Source organism: Vulpes vulpes, chromosome 9 (assembly GCF_048418805.1).
Source record: "Vulpes vulpes isolate BD-2025 chromosome 9, VulVul3, whole genome shotgun sequence".
Taxonomy (NCBI): domain Eukaryota; kingdom Metazoa; phylum Chordata; class Mammalia; order Carnivora; family Canidae; genus Vulpes; species Vulpes vulpes.
In genome coordinates, this window is record NC_132788.1 from 61,738,044 (window position 1) to 61,764,959 (window position 26,916).

The 26,916-nt window shown below is 48.2% G+C and overlaps 1 protein-coding gene across 11 annotated transcripts in view; it reads right to left on the bottom strand.

Moving 5' to 3' along the window:
- MTMR14 (myotubularin related protein 14) overlaps positions 1-26,916 on the bottom strand; it is a 98,891-nt gene that overhangs the window by 3,972 nt on the left and 68,003 nt on the right. For 7 of the 11 annotated variants that reach the window (XM_072722193.1, XM_072722191.1, XM_026016997.2 and 4 more), the window contains 12 exons: positions 25,900-26,022; positions 24,791-24,864; positions 19,647-19,717; positions 18,959-19,033; positions 13,127-13,193; positions 11,802-11,887; positions 11,445-11,521; positions 11,144-11,180; positions 8,837-8,907; positions 8,030-8,088; positions 7,718-7,856; positions 6,819-6,995 (listed from right to left, as the gene is read on the bottom strand). In XM_072722193.1, coding sequence (XP_072578294.1) covers positions 6,819-6,995; positions 7,718-7,856; positions 8,030-8,088; positions 8,837-8,907; positions 11,144-11,180; positions 11,445-11,521; positions 11,802-11,887; positions 13,127-13,193; positions 18,959-19,033; positions 19,647-19,717; positions 24,791-24,864; positions 25,900-25,934 — 968 coding nt within the window. In that variant the 5' untranslated portion in view covers positions 25,935-26,022. The remainder of the gene's footprint in view (positions 1-6,818; positions 6,996-7,717; positions 7,857-8,029; positions 8,089-8,836; positions 8,908-11,143; positions 11,181-11,444; positions 11,522-11,801; positions 11,888-13,126; positions 13,194-18,958; positions 19,034-19,646; positions 19,718-24,790; positions 24,865-25,899; positions 26,023-26,916) is intronic. The other 4 variants (XM_072722197.1, XM_072722195.1, XM_072722196.1 and 1 more) reach the window with 1 other exon arrangement.

A 26,916-nucleotide genomic window follows, 5' to 3' on the forward strand; every position in this document is an offset into this window, starting at 1 on the left:
TAGCAAGTCCAATCTCAACAGCACCAAAAGGAGGGGAGCAAGGCTGGATGCCCCAGGAACCAGGGAGGCAGGACCACCTTATATTCCCCCAGCATGCAGATTGGCAGGGTGGGGAAGCCAGAACTCAGGGGCCAATGAAGTCTTATCAGAGCAATGGGAGAACAAGCTTCTTGGGGACAGTGGAGGGTGGTGACCTAGATTGAAGAGTGAGGTGATGAGCGCCCTGAGGCACACCCCTCCATGGTTTCTCTGCAGCACCTTCCAGGAGCCGTAGTTTGTATTCACAAGCATCAACCCAGCAAACTCAGTGGCTATGCCCAGAGGGTGGGGATGAATCAGGCAGGCAACTTGACAGCTTCATCAGGCCTTTTTCAGATGGAAGTTTGGGCGGTGCAGGGAGAAGAGTGTTGCATTGGGAATCGAGTGCTGCTACCACCTTCTCACGGACAGCTAACCTCTCTCTACGGTCTCAGGGCAACAGCCCACCCAGTGGGGGTTGGGAAGGAAGGGAGGAAATGGGAAGACTGCACACAAGGCCCTTTCATCAGCTACCCCAGGTCTCCATCTCCAGAGAGACATCATCTTTGTTTAACCCTTTATTCTTTAATTCAAGAATAGCAGAAAGTGTTTCTGTAGAGACCCAGGAGCAGACAGAAGCATCAGTAGTGGTATAGGGGGTGGGAAACAGAGAAAGGCATTTGCTGGCGTTGGCCCACCTAGTTAGCTGGCATCAACATCTCCTAGTTTGAGGCAACAGCTCTCATAAGTGGCCATCCCAGCCTCATTCTCAAGCAACTGCCACCTGAGTGATGCTCCGGCCAGGTAGTGCATCTCAGGTAATCTTTAGCCATCTTTATCTTGAGACCAAGAAATGGCAGTCCAGACAGGTGAAGACACTTACTCAAGGTCCCACAGCCATTGAGTGCAAGAAGAGATTTTTAAAGCCAAGTTTGATTATGGATTTGTCCTACAACAGAACCACCTTGAGACCAGAGATAAACAGATGGTTTTCTACGTTAAAGCTGCCATGAATAGGAACCCCCTGCAACATAGAGACTTCCACATTCATCATTCCTGCTAAACTCTGGAAGGTGTGTGACAGAAACATCAGGGATGAGAGAAGAACATGGTTTGCTACCTGGTGGAAGCCCCTCATGCTCCATAAAACAGGGTTTCCTTATTTCTAGTTGGAGAAACTTGGTAGGACTCAAGCAGTCTGTAAATCAAAGAGACAGCTGCCCAGGAGAGGGCAAACCACATGCCACAGTCTGGTAGTTTCCCTATGCTTCCTCCAGGTTGTGCTGGGTCTTCAGTCAGTAGAACTCCACTGAGGTCAGCCTGGTGCCACAAATCTCATCTACTGTTCAAATTTTAAGCGCAGATTTCCTCTTCCAGTTTTAGCAGTCTGTAGGAAAACAATTGCTAAACACTAGAGTGAGGAGGGAATGGAAGGGATGCTGAGTAGGATGGGGGCACTCCTGGGGCTGGGAACATGGAGGTTTCTTATGCCACCACCTGGCACTCCCCAGGCAATCAGAGACTCAGACTACCAATGGAAAAATGACAGAAAGATGGAATGCGAGGATTCCCGGTCCCCTTAAGCTAGTCACTTTGCTTCCCCAGTGTCCAACAGTTAGCACCACCAGGCAAGAACCACATTTGGAGTAGCGAGGGGATAGCTGTGGAGTGAAGTAGGCAATATAGACAGCAACAGTATATGATCCCAGGGGACAGAAAGCCATCTCAGCAAGCAACCATCCTTTGCCTGTTTTACAAGAGTGAGCACATAGGCTACAAACAAATCTTCCTACTTGAGGCTTTTGTCAAAGAAAGGATTGCAGAGCAATTGTTCAGCTCCTAGGTTTGAGAGCAGGGGGCTATGCTAAGCAGAGAGGTGCTCCTAAGTGCCAGTCTGGATCAGCTGGCTGGAGGGGACACCTAAAGATGAAAGCAGACAGTCCCCAGAAGTAGTACCTGCACCTGCCTAATGAAAGAAGGAAAACTTTGCAGTCTCAGTACACAGGTGACTTCATCAGCTTTATTAAGACCCCATACTCTTCAGTCCTGCATCTTTACTCAAGCACAAACAAAGCAGGAGAAAAAAAAAAAAAAAAGAGGTCCAAGTTCTAGCTCCTCTAATCTACCTACAGGGCCAGAGGGAATATGGGGCCAAACTATGCTCAAATTGGAGAACTGCGGAGCCGATGATGCTTCCAAGGTCACCTGTCCATATGCCTGGATCTCAGAGGGATCACACTTCTGCCCAGGAGACTGGGTTTTTGGCAACATTTCACTCCGTTGTCTAGATACAGCCTAGGCCCGTCTTTATAGCACCAAAGAGCTGCAACTCCCACTTTCCCCCAGACACCCAGAGTAGGCAGGACTCAGGCAAGTTATCTTTTACATAGTCCTTTGTGGAAGGAGGTACAAGAATACCATACAAGCAGAGCTGGCCCAACCCACACAGCTGAGGCAAGAATAAACAGGTCTGCCCTGAGGTGCGTGGCCTGGCCTTTTACCTAGCTGCCTAGTGCCCTGACATGGCCCATTTGCCTTCAGATATGTGAATAAGGACAGATCCTTCACAACCACAGTTTACTGAGCTTTTGTGGAAAGAATGAGTATTTGCTATATGCCAGATACTTAGTTCTGTGATCTTATTTAAACCCAAATGTATGGAAGCCAGAATCATTACTTGATCTTTAAAGGTGGAATGAAAAAATTGAGCCCAGGAAGGAAGTGATTTTTCCAAGTCTCACACAGCTAGGAGGGGCAAAGCTGAGACTGAAACTCAGCCCAAACTAGCCTCATAATACACTGATCTTCCTTCTGGATAAGGGACAGTAGGGGCTTCAGGGGTTGGCACATAATTTTCAACTGGAATAAAGCACAGAGTTGGTAATTTATCATAAGGAAAAGAGGTCCTCATGTGATTCCTGGATGTGAGAAAGGAAGCAGCATGTCCCAGGAGTGGCTGTTTACCATTAGGGCAGAGCTAGTACATGGGAGGCAGCAAGGGGAAAGAACCACAAGAAAATGGCATTGGAGCCTTGATCAGACTACACCTGAAGGTCACACTCTCCACTGGACTTTTTCCATAAGAACCACCAGTTTTCCTTGATTGTTTAAACCTGTTAAGATGTTTTTTTTTTTTTTTTGTTAATTGTATCTGGAAGTACCTGAACTGAGGCTGGCACAGAAAGCTTGAAGGCGCACAACTAGGAAGAACCTGGGAGTTGCCTCAGAGGTTTACACAGATGAGAAAACAGAAACTCAAAGTCATCAAGTGACATGTCTGAAGGACATGCAAGGAATGAATGTCTGAGCCATGATCTAAAATCCCAAACTTTGACGGGGCCTAAATGTCACCTCTAATCTATACTTATTCCCTGCCAAACCCCCATAGCCTCTGCCTAAGTGACTGCTTCCAGGATTGGGGCTTTAGGGAAGAATCCTTCAGTTCAACAAGGTCCTGAACTCACAGAGCAATTGACTTCAAAGATGGTTAAGACAGGATTTCTTTTTTTTTTTTTTTTTTTTTAAATTTTATTTATTTATTTATTTATTTATGATAGTCACACAGAGAGAGAGAGAAAGGCAGAGACATAGGCAGAGGGAGAAGCAAGCTCCATGCACCGGGAGCCCGACATGGGATTCGATCCCGGGTCTCCAGGATCGCGCCCTGGGCCAAAGGCAGGCACTAAACCGCTGTGCCACCCAGGGATCCCAAGACAGGATTTCTTACCACATTTGAAAAAAAAAAAAAAAAAATCCACACACATCAGTTTTCCGCAGCCTGGACTTTAAACATTGATGTGTGTATGTGGGGGGGAGATATGGAGGGATGAGGAGGGAGAGAGAAAAAGAAAGAAAGAGGGAGAGAACCTCTGCATTCCTGCAGCAGCCCAAGAAATATTTTAGGGCTCTAAGTGTCCTTTCTGGCAATGCATTTAGACTTCTTACCACTCATCCTTGGTAACAAGCTATGATCCCATGCAAGACAATGTCAAACATGGGACAGGAACCCTATGTGTTATAGAAATCAATCTGGTTTCTCTGCATCATTAAACCCAGCCCAGGACAGAGCTCGCTGCTTATAATGAGCAGTTGGTATGTGCTGGAAGATGGCGCAAGAAGAGCTAGCTGGGCAACGGGAGTTGGTTCCTATGTTTCTACTTGGCTATTCAACCAGGCTGCTGGGTGTCCCTCAGCCAAGTTAATCTGCTCCTTAGGCAGCTTGGCTTCAAGCTGGGCTCAGTGGTGGCACCATCCCTCCTCAGGCATGGACGGTGCTGTGCTAGCAACCCCCCACCCTTAAAGATGTCTGACTCTGGAGCAGAGACCAAGTGGCTGAGCCACTTACTAACCAGGATCTTGGGGGGCCGGTGAGCTCAGAGCATTGGCCCTGCATAGTCCCAGCCCCCAGCCCTGTAGTTGGTGAGAGATTTAACAATGGTGCAGAAATGCAGCTCCATCAGAAACTGTTGCAGTGGCAGATAATAATGCAAAAAGTCACCAGTGTCTTCTCAGAGAGGAGTATGGGGTTGGGACTGGCTAAGAACTAGCACCCCACAGAACTTTCTTCCCAGCCCAACACCTACTTCTTAACTTTGAACAAAGCTTTACAGACTCCTTTCATAGGGAAGTCCTGCTTTAAGAACATATGCTTATAGAACTTGGAGCATTTGAAACCCAAAGCATTCACATTATGAGGGGAATTTCACCTGTCACAGATAGCTTTACTAAAGCGTTTCTTTCCATACTGTTCCCTTCTGCTGCATTAAAAAGCTGATTGGCTGTTGTTACCTAAGAGAGGCAGGGATCCCTCAGGCACTTTAAGATAAAAGAGACTAAATTAATTTTAATGTTAATGGAAATACATAATTAGAATGCTCCAAATCTGAATAATCTAGTCTTTCAAAACCTCTGGCAAACAGGCGCCCAGTCCAGAACCTTGCTGCCTGGCCAGACCAGCCGGGCTCCAAGTGGCCATTCCCAGAATAGACTGGCAGAGCCAAACACTTCAAAGCAGCCCAGCCCACGCCTCTCCAAGGCCTTGTGCCCCATTTGGGCCCAGCTATTCCCAGCCTCGACCAGGCCAAGCACAAAGGGCTGAAAGGCCCGAGGACACCCGCACCCTCCCCCACCCCCCTCCTTAGGGAAGGGCCTTGTTGCTCTCCTGGGCCAACCGTAAGAGTCTGAGCCACCAGTGCAGGCAGAGAACCGCTGCTGAGACTGCCTCCCAGCAGGAAGGGGGCAGTAATAAAAAGATGGGGTGTGCGAAGAGGTGATGGAGTGCTGCCTCAGCGGGGGAGCCCCAAGCAGTTAAGAGAGCAGGACCCGAGAGGATTAGGAGGGCTCTTCTGGTCTCCTGCCCAGCTGTCCAGCAATGCTGCACAGGCAGGAAGGGAGGTGGGGACAACGAGCAAGAGTTCCAGGCCAGAAGTGCGAGGGTTATGCTGTGCCGCCACAGCCCTGGGGCAGCCCTGAGGAAAGCCGGGTGTGCAGACAAAGGTGGCATGGCAGTGGGCGCACACAGGGAACAGGAGCGAGCACAGCCACGTGGACTGGTCTGTCTGGCACCACCTCTGTTCAGCTATCTTCCCCAAACCTCCTGTGTGGTCGGAGGAGTCACGGTCTGTGTTTAGAAGGCTCGGCTACACCACTGGCAGACACGTCAGCACTCCAGGTTGAAGGGCTCACCTTCAGAGGGGAGCACACCGGACTCGTCTGGTCAGTGCACTCCATGGAGCTCCTCCCGGCCTACAGCTGATCTGCTTTGCCACATGGGGAGGGTGCTCTTCCTCCATTGCCTGCTTTTTGCCCATGGAGAAGAGCCAGAGGATGCGGATAGGAGGAGGGCTGCAGAAGTTTTAGGTCTTTCCCTGTAATATGCTCGGAACTTGGGGGCTCAGTTTCCTCACTGTTAACAGGCCTGCTACAAAGAAAAGATCTGAAACTTCTGAAGCAGTACGTTTCAGAGCTGGGCTCAAATCTGGGGTAGACTCCAAGCCTTATGCTCTTTATGCTAAAAGCCCCTTTCTCCTTGGAATTTATCAAGGACCTCTTAAGTCACACACTGCTTTGTTCTCTCCAGAAGGCCCAGACGTTCTCAAGACTTTAGAAAACAAAGCAATTCACAGGATTCTTTCCTGTGGATATGACATGGAAAAAGTGGTATGGGGTCAGCCAGGAAATGCTTTCCCCAAGTGCCAGACCACCTCTCAATTCTAAACCCCTACCCACTGCTCAGCTTTAATCTCTTCTAGAAAACGTTATTCCCACAGCACACTCTGGCCACACCCGTACAATCTGGCTGAGTACTCTTCAGGTGTAGAGTCTCCCAAGGTTCGTCCAAACCATTTACATCTAGCCCAGCTCTCCATCTGTTCTCTTCGCTGCCCCTCCAATTCAGACATGGAATTTGAGAACCTAGATCCATCTCTTTAAGCAGAATGTGAGGGTCACGGGGGCTGAGACCCACCAAAGGCAAAAGGAGAGGCAGCCCTGCCCCTGCCCATCACACTACAATCAGTACACCTTCTAGATTCTCCATCTGCTAAGGCTCTGGAAGGAGTCTCAAATCATTCTATAAACCAGCTCTTACTCAAACATTAACCCATCCTCCAAATGGGTAGGCCTGCAAGCTTGTCAATTCCTTCTACCTCCTGGGTACACTGCCCACCAGGCTGCATGCCAAGGAACTCTGTCCCAAGACCACCTTAAGACACCAGCTTAGGGGCTGGAACCACATCTCCAGGCTTATTAAGAGGGGAGGGCTAATCGCTTCTACCATTAGGGGCTTTGGAGCTCCTCACCTGGGCTTGGGGACCTCCAGGGGACTGCTACCCATCCTGAAAAAGTCAGAATGGTTCGAGGATGAGGAGCTGGAAGACTTGGCTTCCCCCAGCCCTTGGTGGGAAGGCAGGCGGTCCTCTGAGGGCTGTGGCCGGTTCCAGAACACGCTCTGTGGAGAGGATGAGTGGCTCTTCCTCCTGCAGTATAAAGAATAGGGCTGTGTGTCAAGGGGCCACTCTGGGCAAGCACTCTGCCCACTTTTATCAAATGTCAGGGCCCAGTCCTTACCTCTACCAGGAAAATGCCACATGGGGATGATTATACATTAGCGTTCCCTCAGGCTCAGCCATGAGCAGCAAGGATTGGGTCTTCATAGAGGGAGTGGAACATCCAAATAATGCTGGCTTACTAGCCTCAGAGTATATGCTAGTTTCTTAACAGCTTGGTAACTGCCCCTCCATCCAAATGTTATACAAAAGTTTGAGTTATTTGTCTAGAGACAGAGTCATCAGATTCTCAGGAGTTCACCCTCAAACAAGATCTCAATTCAGAATCATCATTTTGTACTCACTTGTTTTCTTTTTTCTAACTGGCCCCCCACCTCCCAGCCAAATGACATAAGGGAGCTCCCCTACAGAGTCTCTTTTACACCAGCCTCCCCTCACCCAGCCCTGTCTGCCAGCCCTGTGCCTTCTTTCTTCATCCCACAGGGAGCCCCAGCCCTTTATGTTCCTGAGCCACCACGGACAGTGCCCCTCACCAACCAGATGGCTGCCTCTGAGGTCTAGAAGAGACAGCAGGGCATGGAGCTATGCTCTCAGCCCTACTGTCGGGGGCTCCCTTTGTTCCTGGGCCTCCCTGGAGCTGGTGGCCCTGGGCCACAGCGGTGAGCAAGCTTAGTTCCAGCCTGGCCCCTCACCAAGATGCCTGAGTCTGTGCTCCTGCAGGGAGCAGCTCCACGGCCTCATAGGTGAAACTCCCGGCAGCTCCTGGGGAGCTCTCCATGACCAAAGAGAAGTCGCTGCCAAGGCTGGTGGTGCTGCCTCGGTCCTTTCGTCCTGAAAGAAGCAAGTACCATTGGTCAGCACATTATCTTCTCACACTACTGGTCCCCTAGTTCTTCCACACCATACAGCCGGAAAGACAAGTGTCTAGAACAAACAGCTCCTCTGTGGTCTATATTCAGAACGATGCACAGAGGAAGGGGAATATGCTGAGGCCTGTAACTCACTCAGCATACAGATATCTTCCAGAGTGAAGCCTGCATCCCGGGCTGGCAAACTCTTCCTCCTGTGAACAGACACCAGAATAGTGAATTATATTCTGGGCTGGGGTCTTCTTTGTCGTTCCCATGCCCAGCACGCTACCTGCCTGAGAAGCTCCAATTCACTGGCAAATCAATGAGACCAGTCCTACCTAGAGTGTTGAGAAATGTAGGCCGCTTCTGAAAGGCCAGGAAAGCCTGACTCCTCCCTTTCGCCTTGGCCCCTCAGAGTTCAATCTGGCCCAACACACCTAGAGCTTGGATTTGGAAGGCAAGTGAAATTCAAAGACACCAACTCTCACAGAGCTTGTAAGGCAACTGCCAGGCAAGACTCCTATGTTTCCCAGGCTGGACGGAGACTCTGGTCCATGGTGGTGGGCTGCATAGAGATGCAGACATACCTCTGCAGTGGCCCAGCAAAGGGCAGGTGGAAAAATCAGCTACCTCAGCTTAGTGTGGGGTGTTGGGGTCCTCCTGTCCTTAGGTTGGCTTTTCCTTGCAGCAGCATGCCCTGCTTTCCTCGTCACCAGAGACCACTCCTTTGCCCCAAAGCCTCTCTGTTACTCTAGCTGCAGGCTGACCCCAGCTCTGCCTCCCAGGCAGGAGAGCCTCTTTCCCATTGGCTCTCACCAGGGATCCCCACCCTGGCCTCAAAGGGGAGGCAGGGACGAAAGGCCAACTTGCCAAGCATGCAGGGAATCAGACGGTGAGTGACACCCTGCCTACTCTTCCCAGAGTGTCCTGCCCAGTATGAGAAAACAGGTCTCTCCTCACCTCTGTGTCTTCAGAGCAGAGAATTCCTCAGAGATGATATGCTTCAAAAAATTGAAGCAGAAGAAGAAAATCTGAAGAAACCAAAAAGCAGCATACATGAGAAGACAGCTTTCTCTAAGGAGAGGAATCTATGTGGCTGAGCTCCGAGGAGAGGGCAGCCAGCCACCTGGTCAGCCCCTGGTGGACAAGAGCCCTGTCTCAGGGATCCTGCTGGATATTCTGCTCTAAAAATGGTATAAATGGGTGAGAGTGGGCTTTGCAGGTAGGGTAGTTGTGCCTGGGCTAGGGCAAAGAAGGAAGAGAATGTACTAGGGTAAGCCAGTGAGTTTTTAAACCATCTTCAAATTCAACATGGTGTTCTCAAGCCACTGAAAAGGATAAAGAGAATGCAGCTTTTCTCCTCAGCCTCTCCTAAGAACCCCAAGGAGAGAGGCTAACTGGGAAGAACAGCTGGGAGAGAGATTATTTGGGGGTGAGGAGATTAATGGACATTGCAGAAACATAAAGGAAGGGAAAGGGATCAGATTTTGTAGGAGGAACACCCAGAAAGAGTAGCTCAAAAGAACCATAGGGGAGGGGCAGTCACAGTCTGGCTTAGAGTCTGAGGTGGACAGAGGCAGGAGGCCGCTCCTGACCTCTAGCTGCAACTCACTGCCACCAGCAAACTCTCCTCCCTTCCAGCCAGTGTCCTAGTGAAATGGACCCCATGAAGTGCACGTAAGGCAGTCTCTGCAGTTTTTAAATAAACTCCCCAGCGATTCTGAAAGGTGTGGTCCATCAAACGCTTACTTGGATAAACACCCACATGGTATCCCAGGGCCCCATATGATTTCCCCACACAAACACCACTCCCCACCAAAAAAGGGGGAGGGTGCCCAGGTTAGGTCACTATGAAAATGTTGGGTTACATAAAACTAAATAGGTGTCTTTACCACAGACTCTTTAGTCTTTAATATGCCAGTGTGCTGTGAATCTCAAGGGCTGGGTAGGAGGACGGAGTACCGTTTAACAGGCCTCTGTTTTGTTTTAAAGCATCAGCGTCTAGAATGTCTGGTGGGGGTAAGAGAAAAGCTCACACCCTGAAAAACAACCCTCCCAGCTGAGGACACCCTTCTTGCTTATGCTGAGAGATGGCCAGGGTCTGAATCCAGACCACACTGGGCTCGGCCTCATCCTCTGTCGTTTCTGAAGGCAGGATCTGGCTTGCTCTGAGGGTGGGGTAGATGGTGTAGAGGGCAGAATGTTCTGGAGTGCCAGTCAGTCTCAAAATGAGAGGCTGCAAAGGGGTTTTACGGGCTGATTTCAATGCCAAAGTCACTGCCTCTGACAGAGTTCATGGAGGCCTCTGAGGAACAGGCTTATGAGCTCTGCAGCCCTGGCAGATGCGATAAGCGCTCAGAGGAAGAGATTTAGAAGGGGAGAGGAGCCGTTGAGAGGGAGGAACAAAAGGAGGCACAAGATAAGATGCTTGGAAAGAAGGCAGCCTCAGGAGAGTAAGAAAGATGCTTCAGGAAAAGAGGGGGCTACACAGGGGGCAGAAAAAGTACTAATGCTGTGTGACAGCTCCCACGCTGGGCGCCTGGACTCATTCTCTTTGTGAAGCAGCACGATCAACACCAGGAGACTCAAGGTTAATCACATTACTCAAGGTCATCAGGTAATAGGTGGGACAGCAGGGTTCAAACTCAGGTCTGACTCCAGGTCTGCGTGCAGGGAAAAGAGGCTGAAAAATAAGCATGCCAAAGAGGCAAAGACTGCAGAAAGCAGAGAAGGATGGGGTGTAGAAAGGGCAGAGAGAGTAAGGAGGGACAGTGCCCAGAGTAAGGAGACCCTGGGGCCCAGCTGGCTGTGCCTGGGCTGGGTTTGTCTGGGCTGGTGGGGAGCAGCCGGGCAGGACCCTACTTGCTCGGCTGGCCCTGGGGCTTAAAAGTTGCTGAATCGGTGTGAACAGGAGAGAGAGACAGAAGGGTTGGGTTCTCTCTCTCTGGGTTGTAGCTACATGGCTGAGGAGCCCAGGAAAAGGCTTGTATTTTGGTTCCATAACTACAGAAAACAAGGTCACCTGTGAGAAAGATGACAGCAAAGGCCAGGGGAAGAGGACTGACAGATGGAGGTCATTGCAGCCATGTGGGCAAGTGTTCTCTCTACTGCACAGGAGAGGAATGGGGGCTACTGTGCTGGTGCTTTAATGGCCATGCTGCCTGATGCCCACATGCACTGAGCAAGGAACTGCCCTCTATGTATGGACACCAAACAGAACATCATGCTGTTGCTCTCAGAGCCCTAGCATTTGCTCACAGTACCCACCTCCTCTCCTTTGCTGAGCCGATCTACCAACATGTGCCTGAAACAAGAAGGCGAGGAGGTCAAAGCAAGCCACGCCCCAAGATGGCAGGGCAAAGGGGGACTGGAGTGACAGGGACAGTCCACGGCTTTGGCACCACAATCTCAGGTGGGGCCTGACAACCACCTTCAGTCTTTCCCAAGGAGGTGGGACCGCCTTCACCTGTTACCCTGTCATAGGAACCACCACATCCACAGACACACAGAAACATGGCTCCCAAGGCATCGTGCCCACCCAATAACCTGCCACTTCTCGAAGGCTTACCCAAAGAGGAACCAGTCATAGGCCACAGTTAGGTAGAGGATCTCAGCAGGCTTTAGGGATGTGTGGATAAGTCCATCCTGGAAGAGACCAAAGAGACATGCTTAGAAAGATGATTCCAGCCATGACAAAGCTTGCGCCTTGTCCCAGGAGCTGAACAGCAACCACAGGCCCAGTGACAACTAGGCTGCCCAACAGTCCCCAAGACAGTGTTAAACCTAACACTTGCTCTGAACACTTAGGGTCCCTCCCTCCAAAACTCTAATTTCTGGAGACAGTCTTAATGCTCCCAGGGAGTAAATTTTAGTAGATGTCCTCAGCAAGCTCCTTGACCCCATCACCCAGCCCATCCATACTCACAGCCCACAAGGAAAGGCGTAGGAGAGAGATGAAGAGGGGGGTCCGATCCCAGCCTGAGATACAGTGTACCAGCAGCCCGCTGTCATCTACTCAGGAACCACATAACAGGAAACCCAGAAGAAAAGCAAATATGGATGCATGAGAAGAGGATATGCCATCACCCTGGCTTGGTGTCAGAGAGCCATACCATCCCTAGTCTCCCTCTTCCAGGTCGGCCTCCCCAAGATTCTTCTCCAACCTAGTCCCAGGAAGCGGGGGTGACAGGCACTTGTCTCTGTACACAGTATTTCTTCTTTCTTCTGGCTACCTTTCTAGGTACTTCTAGGATAGCAGTACTGCCCCGGTAATTTAGGTGGGGCTGACCTGCATATCCCCACCCAGCTTTCCTCAGGGGTCCCTACAGGTATTTTTGGGAAGGCAGTTCACTGTGCAGGGCTGTCCCAGGAACTGCAGGACATCTGGGTTCTTGGCTAACACCCACCAAATGCTAGTAGCCTTCCTCTAGTTCCTATAACACCCACTTCTCCAGAAGAGAACCACTACTTAACTCCAGATGTAGGCATGTGACTTTTTTGTAGAGTTGGCCATAGTGCCTGGTTCAAGGATGGGCACTTGACCCAAACTGAGTCAATGAGCATGAGATCTGGGACAGAGAGTCTCCCCCTTTTCTGGGGGAGATAGGATGGCAGAAAACAAGAATGGTTACCAGCATGAAGCTAACCAGACAGTAGGTATGAAAAACAAGGAGGTATGAAAAATAATTCTTTGTGACATTTCTTAGGCACCTGGGTCTGCTCTGGAGCTTTCTTGGTTATATAAGCTAATACATTTCCACTTGTTTAAGCAAGGGCAACCCCACAGCACACAGAAGTCTTGACTGATATCCACTTAGTCTAACCTACAGACACTGGGCATGATGAGCCCATCCAATCAAAACAGCCAAGGCAGCTAGAGTACTATCCAGAGAACAGGCCCTCTAGGGACTTTTTTTTATATGCCTAATAAGAAACCAGAACTGATTTTCTCCATATTTCTGAATTAGAAGAGGCAATTCTGGCCCCATACACAACACTGATGGTCAAAGGTCAGCTGATCTAGTGTAAAACCCCATGCATAGTTCAGATGGTAATGAGCTGCTCACAATTTTGTTTTCCAAAGTTTTGAGGATGTGAAATAAAGCTACCAATGGACAAGAGAAATCCCTACCTCCTTCTTCTATAAAGCAAAAGGTAGGTGTGTGAGTCCCAAAAAACATATTCATGGTACTAAGGCCTGGGAATACCCAGAGGTCCAATGGCTTGAGGGCTCAGCAGAGGCAGACTCACCATCGCTATTAATTATGGAAAGCAGCAGTTTCAGGTAGTTTTGTGTTTGTTGCACCAGGTCCCAACTCTGTTGAAGAACAATAAAAGGTGTCTAGGAATCGATATTTAACTCAGATTGAGAACTTTAAAAAATTAAATCAAAGAGTTATTTTGCAGCAACAAATTCCCAAGGATCTTGGTCATAGGCCATAGGCCCCAAATCCCAGATAATCTGAGATTTTACCCCACTCCAAGAGCTCCCCCCACCTCTCCCTGTGGGCCACCCTTATCCTGCATTCTAATATAATGTGATGGTGAGGAGTAGAAAGCCATACAGGGGCCAGGCAACTCATAGCCCTACACCCAGCAGCAGCAGCCACACGTTAGCTTCCTCTAAACCGTGGGCTCCCAGCATGGCTGTCTAGGTAGTTGATAGAAGCAAACAAAAAGCCTTGAGCCTGTGACCACTGGTGCCAAAGAGAAAGCCATTCTTTCATTTACTATAACATCACAAAATATCAAACCTTCAACCTTCTCATCAACTATGTTTTAGTCACCTTTTCCTGCTATTTCACTGTCTACTCTGTCTTTATTTTTATTTTATTTATTTATTTTTAAAAATTTTATTCATTTATTCATGAGAGACACAGAAAGACAGGCAGAGACACAGGCAGAGAGAGAAGCAGGCTCCATGCAGGGAGCCTGATGCGGGACTCGATCCCAGGACTCCAGGATCAAGCCCTGGGCCAAAGGCAGGCGCCAAACTGCTGAGCCACCCAGGGACCCCCTATTTCTTTTTTTTTTTAAGGATTGATTTACTTACTTTAGAGACAGAGAGAGAGAGTGAGTGCACAAGTGGGAGGAGCAGAGGGAGAGAGAGAGAGAATCCCAAGTGCTGAGCCCCATGCAGGGCTCAATTTCATGACCCAGAGATCACAACTTGAGCCGAAACCAAGAATTGGATACTCAACTAACTGCAACACCCAGGTGCCCCTGTATACTTTGTCTTTTGATGAATGATAAGTGCAGTATGATTGGCGGACAAAATCTTTTTAAAACAGGAGGTCTGTGATAGGGAAGATGAAAAAATAAGAAAAACTACAAAAAGCATGGAACTTCCACTCTAGCCCAAGCAAAAGGTCTAGGCCAGATGGTCTGAGAAACAGTCTACTGAAATCTAGAATTCCATGGAAGGGCCTGACCCAGTTCTGAGGCCTCATTCTCCCGAGCTGAGGACAGCTTTCTAAACAACTGCTTATCAATGTTCTGGGGCTGTGTGGAGCGGGCAGCGGGTGCTAGTAAGAGAGCATTTCCTGGGGGAGGGTTGAACATGGCACCTGTAATTGGCATGGTTTTCCCAGGAATTTAAAACAGGCTCATTTACCTGACCCTCTCACAGCCCCTGGAGAGCTCTGACCTACTTCCAGCAGCTCTGGAGACAGCTGCTGCAGCACTGCACTAATAAAGCCATTACCCGTAGTAGCTCAGGGGTCTCGTCACTCATCTGGCTCAACCTGTCATACACACCATTGCCAATGGATTTCCTCTGAGCTGTGATTTTTGAAGGTGAGGAAAAGCAGGAGGGAGGTAGGGGAGAAGGCAGGAGCCCTGCAGCAGCACAAAGGAAACAGAGGTCAGGTAAGCCGGGGAAAGGCTGCAGTAGCCAGGAGAGGGCAGCAAGTGACCAAGGGCTGTGACCTGCAGAGCTCCAATAACCAAGGTGGCAACTGGAAGGGGAAGCAAGGACCAGGGGAGAGGCAGTAGATTCAGTGTGCCCAGTGCTGGGGTAGGAACTGCAGGCTGGCAAGCTCGGGGTTGGGAGAGGCCCAAAGTCATTAGCTACCCTGACCTAGGGCAGAATCCGGCCCTGTCAGACTGTGAGATTCACGTTTGTAGTCACACGCTATGTTGTAGGGACTTCTCTAATAGCAGACTATGAAACTAAAGTTTGAGGGGCCTGCAGAATGTGAGGAGGACCAGAGAAATGCACTAAAATCTAAGCTCAGCATTAACTCTCCCTTCCTAAGTGCTCCATTAAAGTCTCTAGGGGCAGAGCTCAGCACCATGCCACCACTTATATGTCTATGCTTGGAGTACTCTTCCCCACGGCTGGCAAACTCTTACTCACCCTTCAAAGGCCCAGCCCCCATTATCTTCTACTGAGTCTTCAGTAGCCACTGGTCGATACCTCTACTACCCAGGTGACGATTATGTTGCTGCCTCTTTTCCTAGTGAGGGTAGAGGCTGTCCTAGAATCTCTACATCTACAAGGCCTAGTGTTTGGGACTAGAAGGCACCTGTAGAACATTACTCCTCTGACTGTTCATGGTCAGAGGCCAGCTGGAGGAGAAGCAGCCACTAGAAGGGGTCTTATGGCACAGAAAGAATGAGCAGACCTCGAAGGAATTCCATCCGGTTACATGGAAGGCAGCAACATCCATACATATACTGCCAAAAGTGCTCCTGCACTTGTGAACATCACGGAGAACCTGGCCCTGGTAAACAGCAGCATCCAGGGTAGCCCCAGCTCCCTAACAGGGCTGTAGGAAAGGGAGGGCAAAGGGAACTTCTGCAGGTGTGCTGAATCAAAGGAGACCTGTGGGACCCTGCAGGATCATGTACCTGGTGAGCTGAGCCTAGTATGATCCATGGGGACCAGTAGGGAAGCTTCCTGAAGATAGTGACATCCATGTAAGAGGGTAGGCAAAGGAGACAAGTTTTTTCTGGCAGAGAGAAAAGCATGTGCACACCTGGAGAGCATTCATCCCCAAGGGGCTGAGAGGAGGTCAGTGTGGCTGGATAGGAAGAGGGAAAGGACAGCTAGTCACAAGGTCAAGGCTGGACTGTGTGGAGCAGAGTGGCCCACTGAGGGTCGGTGGACTGTACTCTGAGGAAAACAGGAAAGTCAGTGGTGAATTCTAAGGAAGAGGTGACAGTGGTGATCTTGTTCTATCATTTCAGTATTCCTATCTGCGAGGCCCCAAATACTTCGTGTTTACTATTTCCTGCTCTCCCTCAATGAGGCCCCCATTCAGACATGAGATGCACTCAGATGACAGTGGCTTGGATTAGGCCAGTACAGGAAATGGAAGCAAGAAGATCTAGAGAGTTTCACCAGGGGCAGAGACTTAGAGAACTGATGGGAACTGACAATGGATGTGGGAGGAGAAAAACGCACATTTTGACTTTGAGCATCTGGGTAAATGGTTGAAGGCCTGGGGTGTCCTGGGTTATGGCCAATTCCATTTCAGACAGCTTGAGTTTAAGGTGCTTGCATGAAGGGACACTCGTAAGAGGTGATGTATACATGGCTTCCCAAGAAAGACATGGCTCAGAATCCCAGGTCAGGTGACATAGCAGTGGGCTAACAGAATAGATGAGGTCACCTGGGGAGGTAAGGATGAGTAACGGAGTCCTAGACACTTGTGCTGAAGGGGGTGACAAGACAGAGGCCACACCTGGCTGAGGAAGAGGATGGTACGAGGCCCAGTGAGACCAAGGGGCTGAGCAATACTGGAGAGGGAAGACGCCCTGCCCTCCTACTTTTGTGCCTAGAGTTTTATTAGTGTTCACTCCCTTGAGTCAAAAGGCTAGCAGCCTACTTCTTCTTTTTTTTTTTTTTAATTTGTTTATGATAGAGAGAGAGAGAGAGAGGCAGAGACACAGGCAGAGGGAGAAGCAGGCTCCATGCACCGGGAGCCCGACGTGGGATTCGATCCCGGGTCTCCAGGATCGCGCCCTGAGCCAAAGGCAGGCGCTAAACCGCTGCGCCACCCAGGGATCCCCTTGCCACAATTCTGAAATAGGTGTCGTTAATTCCACTTTTAGAGGAAAGTGAGGCCACTTGCTCAAAACCACAAAGCCTTGAGTGAAGGGTTGAGCAAACTAGATCTAGGTAGATCTAGATCTAGGGGCCTAGATCCATAGCCTTGATCTACTAAGCAGAACTCCTATGTACAAGGCTCCTTCCTAAAGAGACGTACATCCTAGGCAACGTCAACACATTAAACCCCTATTTCTAGGGATCCCTGGGTGGCCCAGTGGTTTGGCGCCTGCCTTTGGCCCAGGGCGCGATCCTGGAGACCCGGGATCGAATCCCACATCGGGCTCCGGGTGCATGGAGCCTGTTTCTCCCTCTGCCTATGTCTCTGCCTCTCTCTCTCTTTCTCTCTCTCTCTGTGACTATCATAAATAAATAAAAAAAAAAAAGAAAAAAGAAAAAAAGAAAAAAAAACACCCCTATTTCTATTTGTACCTTATTTGGCTTACAAACACTCTCTCTCTAAAATAAACACATAAATCTAAAAAAAAAAAAAAAAAAAAAAAAAAGAAGAAGAAGAAGAAGAAGAATGGTGCCAGAAAGAAGAATAAGACTGGCTGCGGTAGGGCCCATTTGACACCTCTGCATATGACAAATCAAGAAATCAAGAAGGAAACCTGCAGGTTTTCCACTCAATCTGTCTAGGTACTGCCTAGCACTTGAGACCAGGAAATAGGGTCCTCCAACCCACTCCTTCTCCAGGCTTTTGGGCACAACAAAAAACTAGTCTGCTCTTCTTCCTAAAGTTCCCTCTTGTAGAAACACCTGCATCAAGAACACCTGATACCACTTGAACTCTTTCAAATTGTATCTCCTTTGTAATCAGGGGCTGGGTGTAAAAGATAAGCACAGGGGCACCTGGATGGCTTAGTGGTTGAGCCTCTGCCTTTGACTCAGGTCATGATCCCTGTGGGGAGCCTGCTTCTCCCTCGGCCTGTGTCTCCCATGAATAAATAAAATCTTAAAAAAAAAAAAAAAAAGATAAGCACAGCCTCTCCCTTTACAGACCACTTACAGACCAGGATGACAAAGCCTACAAAGCTGCCTAATAGGTGAGTCTGGCCTCTCTGACAGAGGGAGACCTCAAGGCTGGATGGGGAACTGTCCAGACCCTGTGGCAAAAAAAGAGAGGGAAACAGGATGTTTCCTAGGCATTCACTGGTGTGGCCTTTCCAGCTCTAGGCTCCGTGCCAGTTTCTGTGCTGGGGCTGCACAAGCTGTGGTTCCCCGTCCTCCTGGAGCTGTCTACCAGAGATGGAGTGGCAGATCCCGACATTAGTGACTACAGCTCAGTGGAAAATTCCACAACAGGTATGCCCAGGGTAAATGGGAATGCAGACACAGGCACCTAATCCTCTGGGGACAGGGGAGAGGAGGTGCATCACGGGTTCCTTAGTAGACACTAGAGCCGAATCCTAACAGCTGTGTATCAGCCAGATGAGATGAGATGAGAAGTGGCAGCCAGGCAGAAGGAATGGACATGGGGAAGGCAGTGGAGAGAGCAAGGCTGCTTATCCTGGATGAAGCAAGTGGCAAGGAAACTGCTGATGGCCTTTTGATTTCTACACTGGGCTAAGCATAGTACAGAGATGGATCCATCCAGTAAGACTGGGGCCCCTTCCAGGGTGAGAGGGGAGAGGAGTGCAATGGAAATAATTTTAAAGTTTCTATAATCAAACGAGGTCAGACAGAGCTCTACACTTCCTCTGGCAGAACATGCATTTAAAAGGAAAAATGAAAAAAAGTCACTAAAGCCCAGAGCTGGAAAAGCAGACTCCATGAGGTCCTCTGGAAACAGAACCTGCTGGTGGATGTAAATCTTTGAGTGAGTCATGATCAGAAAGCTTTGATTTTCTGGGCCAAAAGCAAATCAGGAGAGAGTTAAATGGATAAGCAGCTCCTTTCCTAGGCTGTGAGAGGTCAGAGGGCATGAGCCAGACTTTTTGGTACCTGCATGAAGGACTTGTGGGGCAGGCACCAGGGATCCCCTCCACCCATCCCTTATCCTGCTCTGCTTGAGTCAGGCCCCTCACCTGATACTGGCTCCAGTCAATGTTCAGAGAGCAAGTCAGGAAATCAGGGATGCTGAGTGGGGCATCAACGTAGTCCTGGAGGCAGAAAGACACTTGTGAGATGCAGTGGCCACTAGGAGAAGCCATGGCGACAGGGCATGTCATGACCCTGAAGCTGTGATTACCACAGGCAGGCAGGACATCCCTCCACAGTACTTGCTGTCTCCGGGCCAGATGCCTGTGCTACCCTGACAGTGACAGTTTTAAAATCAAAGAGGCCAGATACTGCTTCCAAGTGCAGTTTTTCAGTGGGCTTTCCTAGTGTTTGCTGCTGAGACAAACGTGACAAATCTGTATTCAGCATCCAGCAGGCTCCTGTGGCCTGCTCCTGCCGACTGGGAAAGGAAGAGAATGTTGGCCCGACATTTTACCCAGATGGTAAAGCACAGAGGAAGGATATTTCCTAATTAATTATCCCTGAAAAATCCTGTGAAGACATGGATAAATTAAAAGGGGAGAGGAAAGTATATAGGGGAACTTAAACATGTACATACAAAGAAAAGAGGAAGGAAAATAATGATACTCATCCATGGGAGAAAAGAGAAAGGAAAAGGTAGTTGTTTTCCCCAAAGAGAAGGCAAGCTATTCTCCAGGTCGCCCTTTGCAAAGAAATATTAGGACCCAAGCTGATGAATGTTACTGCTCGTACCTGCTTCCAGTTAAAAATGAGCCCTTCTGCCATGTAATCCCGATCCTTATATTCCTTGAAAAATTCACAGCCTGGAAAAGAAGGGCCAAGTTAAGACACCACCTTTGCTAGCCCAGTTTCCTGCGATGCCTGGGAGTGCTGACCAAGGGGCCACCAGCTGACGCACTTCTCCATCCCGATGGGCCTCCTAGGAGACCACAGCTGCCACGGGTGGACGAGCATGGGCAGGCAGGAGCTAGGGGATGAGTCTCCAGTGCTCCTTAGGTTTCTAGTTACAAGGCTTCCTGATGAGGTATTGCCTACCTGCACATCTCTTTGTGTCTCTCTCCATCTGGGCTCAGTGATTACTGGTCACTTCTCCCTGATTTCAGATCCCTTTGTCCTACATGTCCCTGAAGCGCCAACAGCCAGCAAACAAAGCATGGTTTACAGTCTGAGCGCTGGCAGCACTTTTCTCAGCCACTTACCTAGTTAACCGAGAACCATTCTCCCTCCTAACACCAACCTCACAGGCCTCCAGTGACATATTGGAAAAGACCACAGATAGTGCCTAAAACATGACAGGTGCTCAAGAGACATTTCCATCTCCAACAAACCTGGTTGAGAGGTACTTTTCTGTATCACTCTCTAAAACTATAAGAGACTCTGCCAGGGTAGGCCTTCAGGGATACAGAGAGGAACAGAGGAAAGAAGGGACTTCAGCAACATTCTTAGCTTCAAATCCAGCCTTTCACTTAGCTCTGTGACTACAAACAGTTGTTTACCTTCTCTAAACCTTGAGTTTTCTCATTTATAAAATGGTTAAAGATGAAACAATACATATTAAACACCTAGCAAGGGATGCCTGGTGGCTCAGTGGTTGAGCATCTGCCTGTGGCTCAGGTCGTGATCCTAGGGTCCTGGGATCAAGTCCCACATTGGGCTCTTCACAGGGAGCCTGCTTCTCCCTCTGCCTATGTCTCTGCCTCTCTCTCTGTGATTCTCATGAATAAATAAAATACTAAAGAAATAAATAAAACACCTAGCAAGCACTGGTACAGATGGCTTTCAAATGAAAGCCATTAATATTATAAATAATAGGGTTTAATTTGAGGGGATGAGCGCTGGGTGTTCTACTATATGTTGGCAAGTTGAATTTAAATTAAAAATATTTTTAAAATAAAAATTAAAAAAAAAAAAAAAACCCAAACCAAACCAAACCAAAAAAATAATAGGGTTTATTTCACAATGTTGCTGCTGCAGGAAGAACCCACAAAGCCAGCCCTGCAACTTAGTCAACTGCTTGGCTCAGAGAGAATGGGCTTGCTCATATACTACAGCACAGTGAGCATTCTGGGGCTGCCATGGCTTCGAGAGTGGAGAAGGCACTTCAAGGTAGCTTCTCAAAGTTATTCTCACTTCCTCAACTAGAACCAATACAAATTTTGGAGGGTACATGACTTTAACCACAGGTCCAAGTCTGGTGAGATCCCTACCCAAAGGCAATACAACAGCTGTCTGAATTCTGTGGAGGTGGCAACAGGCCAAAAAAATTTTCATGGAACTTTCCCAGCTACTCTTGGGCCAGGTTCCTGTATGAGGTCATCCCAGGGAAAATAGGAAAGGTTCCTTCAGAGAGGAAGATCTGGAGACCCAGCCCATGTCCTGTATCCTTGGCTTCCACCAAGTGTACACTTCTGCACACTAATCCCTCAGGCCTTGCTGCTGATTGAGAAATCAGGAAACTATCCTCAGCTCTCACACTCCAGTCTATTCTAAGGTGCCTCACTGGCAGAAAGAAAAAATATAAGTATCAGACAGAGGCCCTAGGCTTATGAGCCCAGGTTTAGAAATGCCACCAATTATCTCTCAGAGAGCTCCTCTGAAGGACTGTTTTCTCAAACTTGACCTGCTCAGATCAAAACTGCAGACTCTGGACTGATCCAGCTGGCCTGTGATGCGGAGGCAATTTCTTGGAGAAATGGACAGAATTAAAATAGATTCAGTACCTACGGCAATGCCTGACATTTATTACCTGAAGAGCCTCCTGAACCTGCTGAGAGACAAGAGGGATGGGACCAAAAGTGGGGGTGAGAACAGCCACTTGCTCAAGGAGAAAAACCAATCAGACTTGTGCAGCTGAGTCTTCAGTCTATTTTGGTGTGCTGAAGGAAATGCTCTCAGAATACTTCTCCCGCCCAAGGGCCAGTCCAAGCCCAAGTTCATTTGACAGAGCTAGAACTCAGAGCATCAGACTTCCTGTCTGGCCACCTGCTTATCAGAGGACTCAGCTGAGATGCCATGAACAGCTACAAAGCACAGTTCATCACTGGGGTTTCAGTAATGGTAACTGTTTCTTTTCTTGGGATGAACTAATCCAGGCTTGTAAAGAAATTCAAGAACATAAGCATAGCAAGTAAAAAGTGCTTCTCCTGTCCCCTTATATGGATGTGTGATGGCATCTCCCCCACCTCTGGCTTTTTTGGTTTCTATTGATTCCTTTTTCTTTCCCTCCCACCAATACATACACACAACTATCAGATACAGTACAAAGATACCCTGGGAAGGACAGGGAAAAAATTCAAAGGTTGTAGCATCTTACCATTTTGGCATATTTCCTCCACACCCTTTTGTGAAAGCACTTTTTCCTTTACATTGTTGACACTGTACTATACACTTTCTGTCCTGCTTAGCATCTTAAGCATCTTTTCATATCAAAAAGTCTAAGCATTTTTCTATGACTATGTAATCATTATTCTGACTACTGAACATGCCTCTCATGTTCTGCTAGTATAAACAGACATCATGATGAACATCCTCACCCCAAGTTAGCTGCAACATGTCCTGCTGAGTATGAGGTCAAAGAGTGTTAACATTTTGGGAGTCTCGTAGCAAGTTGCCACACAACAGCAGAAAGGATATTGTGCTATAGTTCTGGAGCAGTAGTATGCAAACTTCTAGCAAAACTATTTTTTTTTTTAAACCAAGCTTACTTAAGACCTAAATATAAACAAAAAAAAGTGATGCGTGGTTCCTCACACAGCACAGATTTTTCCTGTTCGGCAGAGTACTTCGGTCTGTGAACTCCCAGAACATCTCCTGGGGGTCCGGAGCTAGGTCTGAAAATCAGCTTTAGAGCTATCTAGCCGCTCCAGCCTAGACACTCTGGGCAAGACACTTCTGTCACAACATGGCTCTGATACTGACAAGCCCACAGAGTCATTATGGTTTGCATCTGCCCACAGCAGCTTTCAGAGAAGAGGAACATCCCCTGAGCCTGTCCTCCATGTGTACCCATCATTTAGCCTGCTGCTTACTGAGGCCGTTTTAGGGATAGGTCTGGCACTTTGGCTTGAAATAAGCACCATTATCTTCATTCTATGGAGGATAAAGCCAGTGCTAGGCGGGGTTAAGGCACTTGTTCAAAGACATACAGTACTAGGGCTAGGACTCATGCCCTGCTCTACATGGCACTAACTGCTAAGCTGGCAGAGCAGAGTGAGCACAGACTCCAGGGGAGGCCAGTACTGTAAGAGTGCCTGGCTATCAAGAGTTGTGGTTTGAGGGCAGCCTGGGTGGCTCAGCAGTTTAGCGCCGGCTTTGGCCCAGGTCCTGGTCCTGAAGACCCGGGATCAAGTCCCACATAGGGCTCCCTGCATGGAGCCTGCTTCTCCCTCTGCCTGTGTCTCTGCCCCCCCCCCCCCCCCATCATAAATAAATAAATAAATCTTAAAAAAAAAAAAAAAAAGAGTTGTGGTTTGAATACCACGAGCTCGCAACCGGTGAGGATACCCTCTCCTGCCAGACATAGATAAACTTGTAGTTCTAATGAGAAGACCTGGCTGTACAGCAACCTGTTGTCACTGGTTTGCTCTTGCTATTGGCTATGTGGCTCCAATGTGAGGAGACAAGGTCCAACAGAGGACTGAAGGCAGATGCTGATGCTGAGAAACAGAAGAAAGGTTTCAAGGAAAAAGAGTACATTTCCTGCCGTCTGTTGACAAAGCCTTGGGCTGATATTAGGGCTCCTGGGCTTCCCTTGCTGAACAAGCAAATGTTGTCAGAAAGCTTAAATATTACCAACCGGACCAATACAGTTTTAGCATCCGGTGCATACAATACTGCCCTGGCCACAGGTCACATACAGATCTATGCACCACAGACAAATGCAGCTAGCTCCGTGTATACCAGAGTGCTTTACAACATGGTGAGGCCACCAACGGTGTACAACTGGGGACACAGCAATTACGTTCTTCATCGCCAGGAGGGCCTCACCTAGGGTAATTTCCATAAATAACCTGATCACCCCAAGACAGACATTCAAAGGTTCACATCCACACAGGCCAGCACAGCATGATTAGTTGTGACACAGGGTAGTAGTGATGTTGTTTTATGCTGAAATAGTATTTTACCTGCACAGAGCACTTTCACAAACATGATCTCATCTAAGCTTCACAAAAAACCTTGAGTCAAGCCTTTCCAAGTTCCAGACACCTGAGAAAAGCTGAGGCTTGGAGAGGTGAAGTAACTTGGAAGGTTATAGTAGTAGTAGCTGAGCCAGGACCCAATCCCTGGATGGACCTGGAGTGGAAAGTGCCTTCCAGGACAGCATCCTACCTTAACTTAGGTATAAGAGCTTAAGACTCAGAGCCAGTGTCCTATGCTGATCAACATAAGAGGAGTACCTGGGTGGCTTAGTCGGTTAAGCATCTGACTCTTGGTTTCACCTCAGGTCATGATCTCAGGTCATGAGATTGAGCCCCACGTCGGGCTCACTACTCAGTGCGTAGTCTGTACTCTCTCCCTTCTCTCTCAAATAAAGAAATAAATATTTTTTTAAAGGTTTTATTTATTTATTCATGAGAGACACACAGAGAGAGAGAGAGGAAGAGACATAGGCAGAAGGTGAAGCAGGCTCCCTGCAAGGGGCCCGATAAGGGACTCGATCCCAGATACCAGGATCATGCCCTGAGCCAAAGGCAGATGCTCAACCACTGAGCCACCCAGGCATCCCAGAAATAAATCTTTAAAACAAAACATAAATTCATCTGGGACAGTTCCCGGGCACCTATGTACCTAAGTATAGAAGGTTTACAGATGGCCTCTGAGAGCCCCCAGTCCTAGGAAACCTGCCACTTGACTAGACCCTGAAAAGAGCTCCCTACCTGGATACGGGATGGAGAGGAGAGTGAAGTCGGCATAGCGCTGGGCTTTGTCCACCTTCTCGGAGGAGGTTACACTACAAGATAGGACACAATGTGTTAAGGCATCAAAACACATATGCACCATTCCCCAATGAGTGTTACAACAACGTAAAATGAACCTCTTACTGAAGAAACTACTCTTCAGAATTAGGAATGATTCCCGTTAGCAGTGCTGACTTGAACAATTAAGAAATGTAACTTCCCTTCCCCCTATTCTAACCTATCAAGCAAGAGAGGTTCCTCTCCAATTCTGCAGCACCCACAATTGCAGCAAACTGCCTGCTAAGTCCCACAAATGAAGGCAGCAGAACCACCCTGACACAGAGGGTGGGATGAAACAAGATGAGAACGAGTAACCAAGGGAGTTTCTAGGGGACTCTCGCCTCTACTGTCTTCTCCAATATTCACTGAGGACTCCTGAAGAGGGGAGACAAATGGCATCTGAAAGGTAAAGACTGAGGACATTCTAACAGATGAAGGGGAGAAGGGAATATTCAGCTAAGCTGTAAGGCCTCAGTAGGTCTTATTTTCTAAGATGACCTCAGCATTAGTAAAGTCAATATTATGAAAAATTTTTTTGGAAAAACTTTTACTATCTCATCAACCTAGGTCCCATTATTTTCAAATTTTGCCTTATCAAATAATTAAGGTTTGGTCCATATGTGAAGTAAAAATTGGTCATATACTTTTTTTGTTGTTCCTTTTAGAAAGAAACTCTAATGTACCAGAGATGGTGCAGAACATGGAGCCAAGGAACAAAACTTCAAGAGCATCTAAGAGGAGGAGGCAGCAGAGCACAGGTTAGAAACTCACGGCCCCTCAGTTACTATCTGCATGACCTTGAGCAAGTTACTTAACCTTTCTGTGCTTTAGTTTCTTACTTGCAAGAGGGGCATAGTAGAACCTGCCTTGCAAGAATGTTTGAAGATACAGCTAGAAGATGTACAGAAGGCCCTCAGCATGAGGCCTGGCATGTGGTGAGCCCTTGGTAACTGCTATAAACCACCAGCAACCGGAAAAGCAGTGAACCTATCACCTCTGCTTATTTTGCAGTAGGTCCCTGTACTTACTTCATGCCAAACTTCACCTTCTTGTTCTCCACCATTAGGTCACAGATGTATTTGACTGACAGGTACCGAAGCAGCTTGATGTCATAGCCTCTGACCTTATCAAAAAGATGTGTGTCGGAACTTCTGAAACAGAGAGCCAGAGGGAGAAGTTGTACTGCACATTCATTCACAGAATTCTGGAGGGGCAGGGAGTGTGTTTAAGGAAGTATGGATGTCACTGGCAAGAACCTCTGTTTCCCTTCTCCATAAGATGGAGGGAGGGCCAATGACAGAACAACTCATTTCAGGGAAGGTGACTTTCTGAGAGATTACCCTGCTCTCTGGGACACATTTCAGAGAGGAGCAATTTGCAGCCGGAAACTGGGAAAGGGCTTTTTGGCACTGCTTGACATTAAGCCAGAAGACTCAAGATAATCTGAGTTTTAAAAAGCAGCAAGCTTGGTAGCTGATAGAGTCTTTGAGCTTCTATTAGAGTTTATCTCCCTCCATCTCCCCCCTCCTTTTCCCATTTATGACCATTTTTAGCCATATGATTTGGTCATAATGTAACAGAGTGAAATACTTGTTGGGAGATGGACTTTTTAGTGAAGTTTTATCAACTGATTGTGAAATACTAGCAAGTGAATTTCCTCTACTGAGCAGGTCTAAGAAGCAAGGAGATAAAATTTTTCCTAATACCCCAGGCTGTCTCTTGATCATACAGATAAAGGCAAAAAAAGTAGAATGAGTACAGAGTCACGATTAATTTTTTAATACCCACTGCTCTGCTGTCCACAGCAGTCTCCTTGCCAAGAACAATGTATGCTATGGAAGACGGCCTAGCTGAGGCAGAGGTCGTCTGATCTCAGGGGGAAGCGCCAAACATTCTTGAGCACAAGCCAGGGTTGCTGCTCTTGGAACTAACAGGCAGAACTGGGTATAGTGAAATGCCTTTTCATGCACCAAGCCATGATTTTGGGCAGCTGATCTTACTAGGGTGCTTGTGTGCATTCCAGAGATGCCTGACACCAGTTAAAG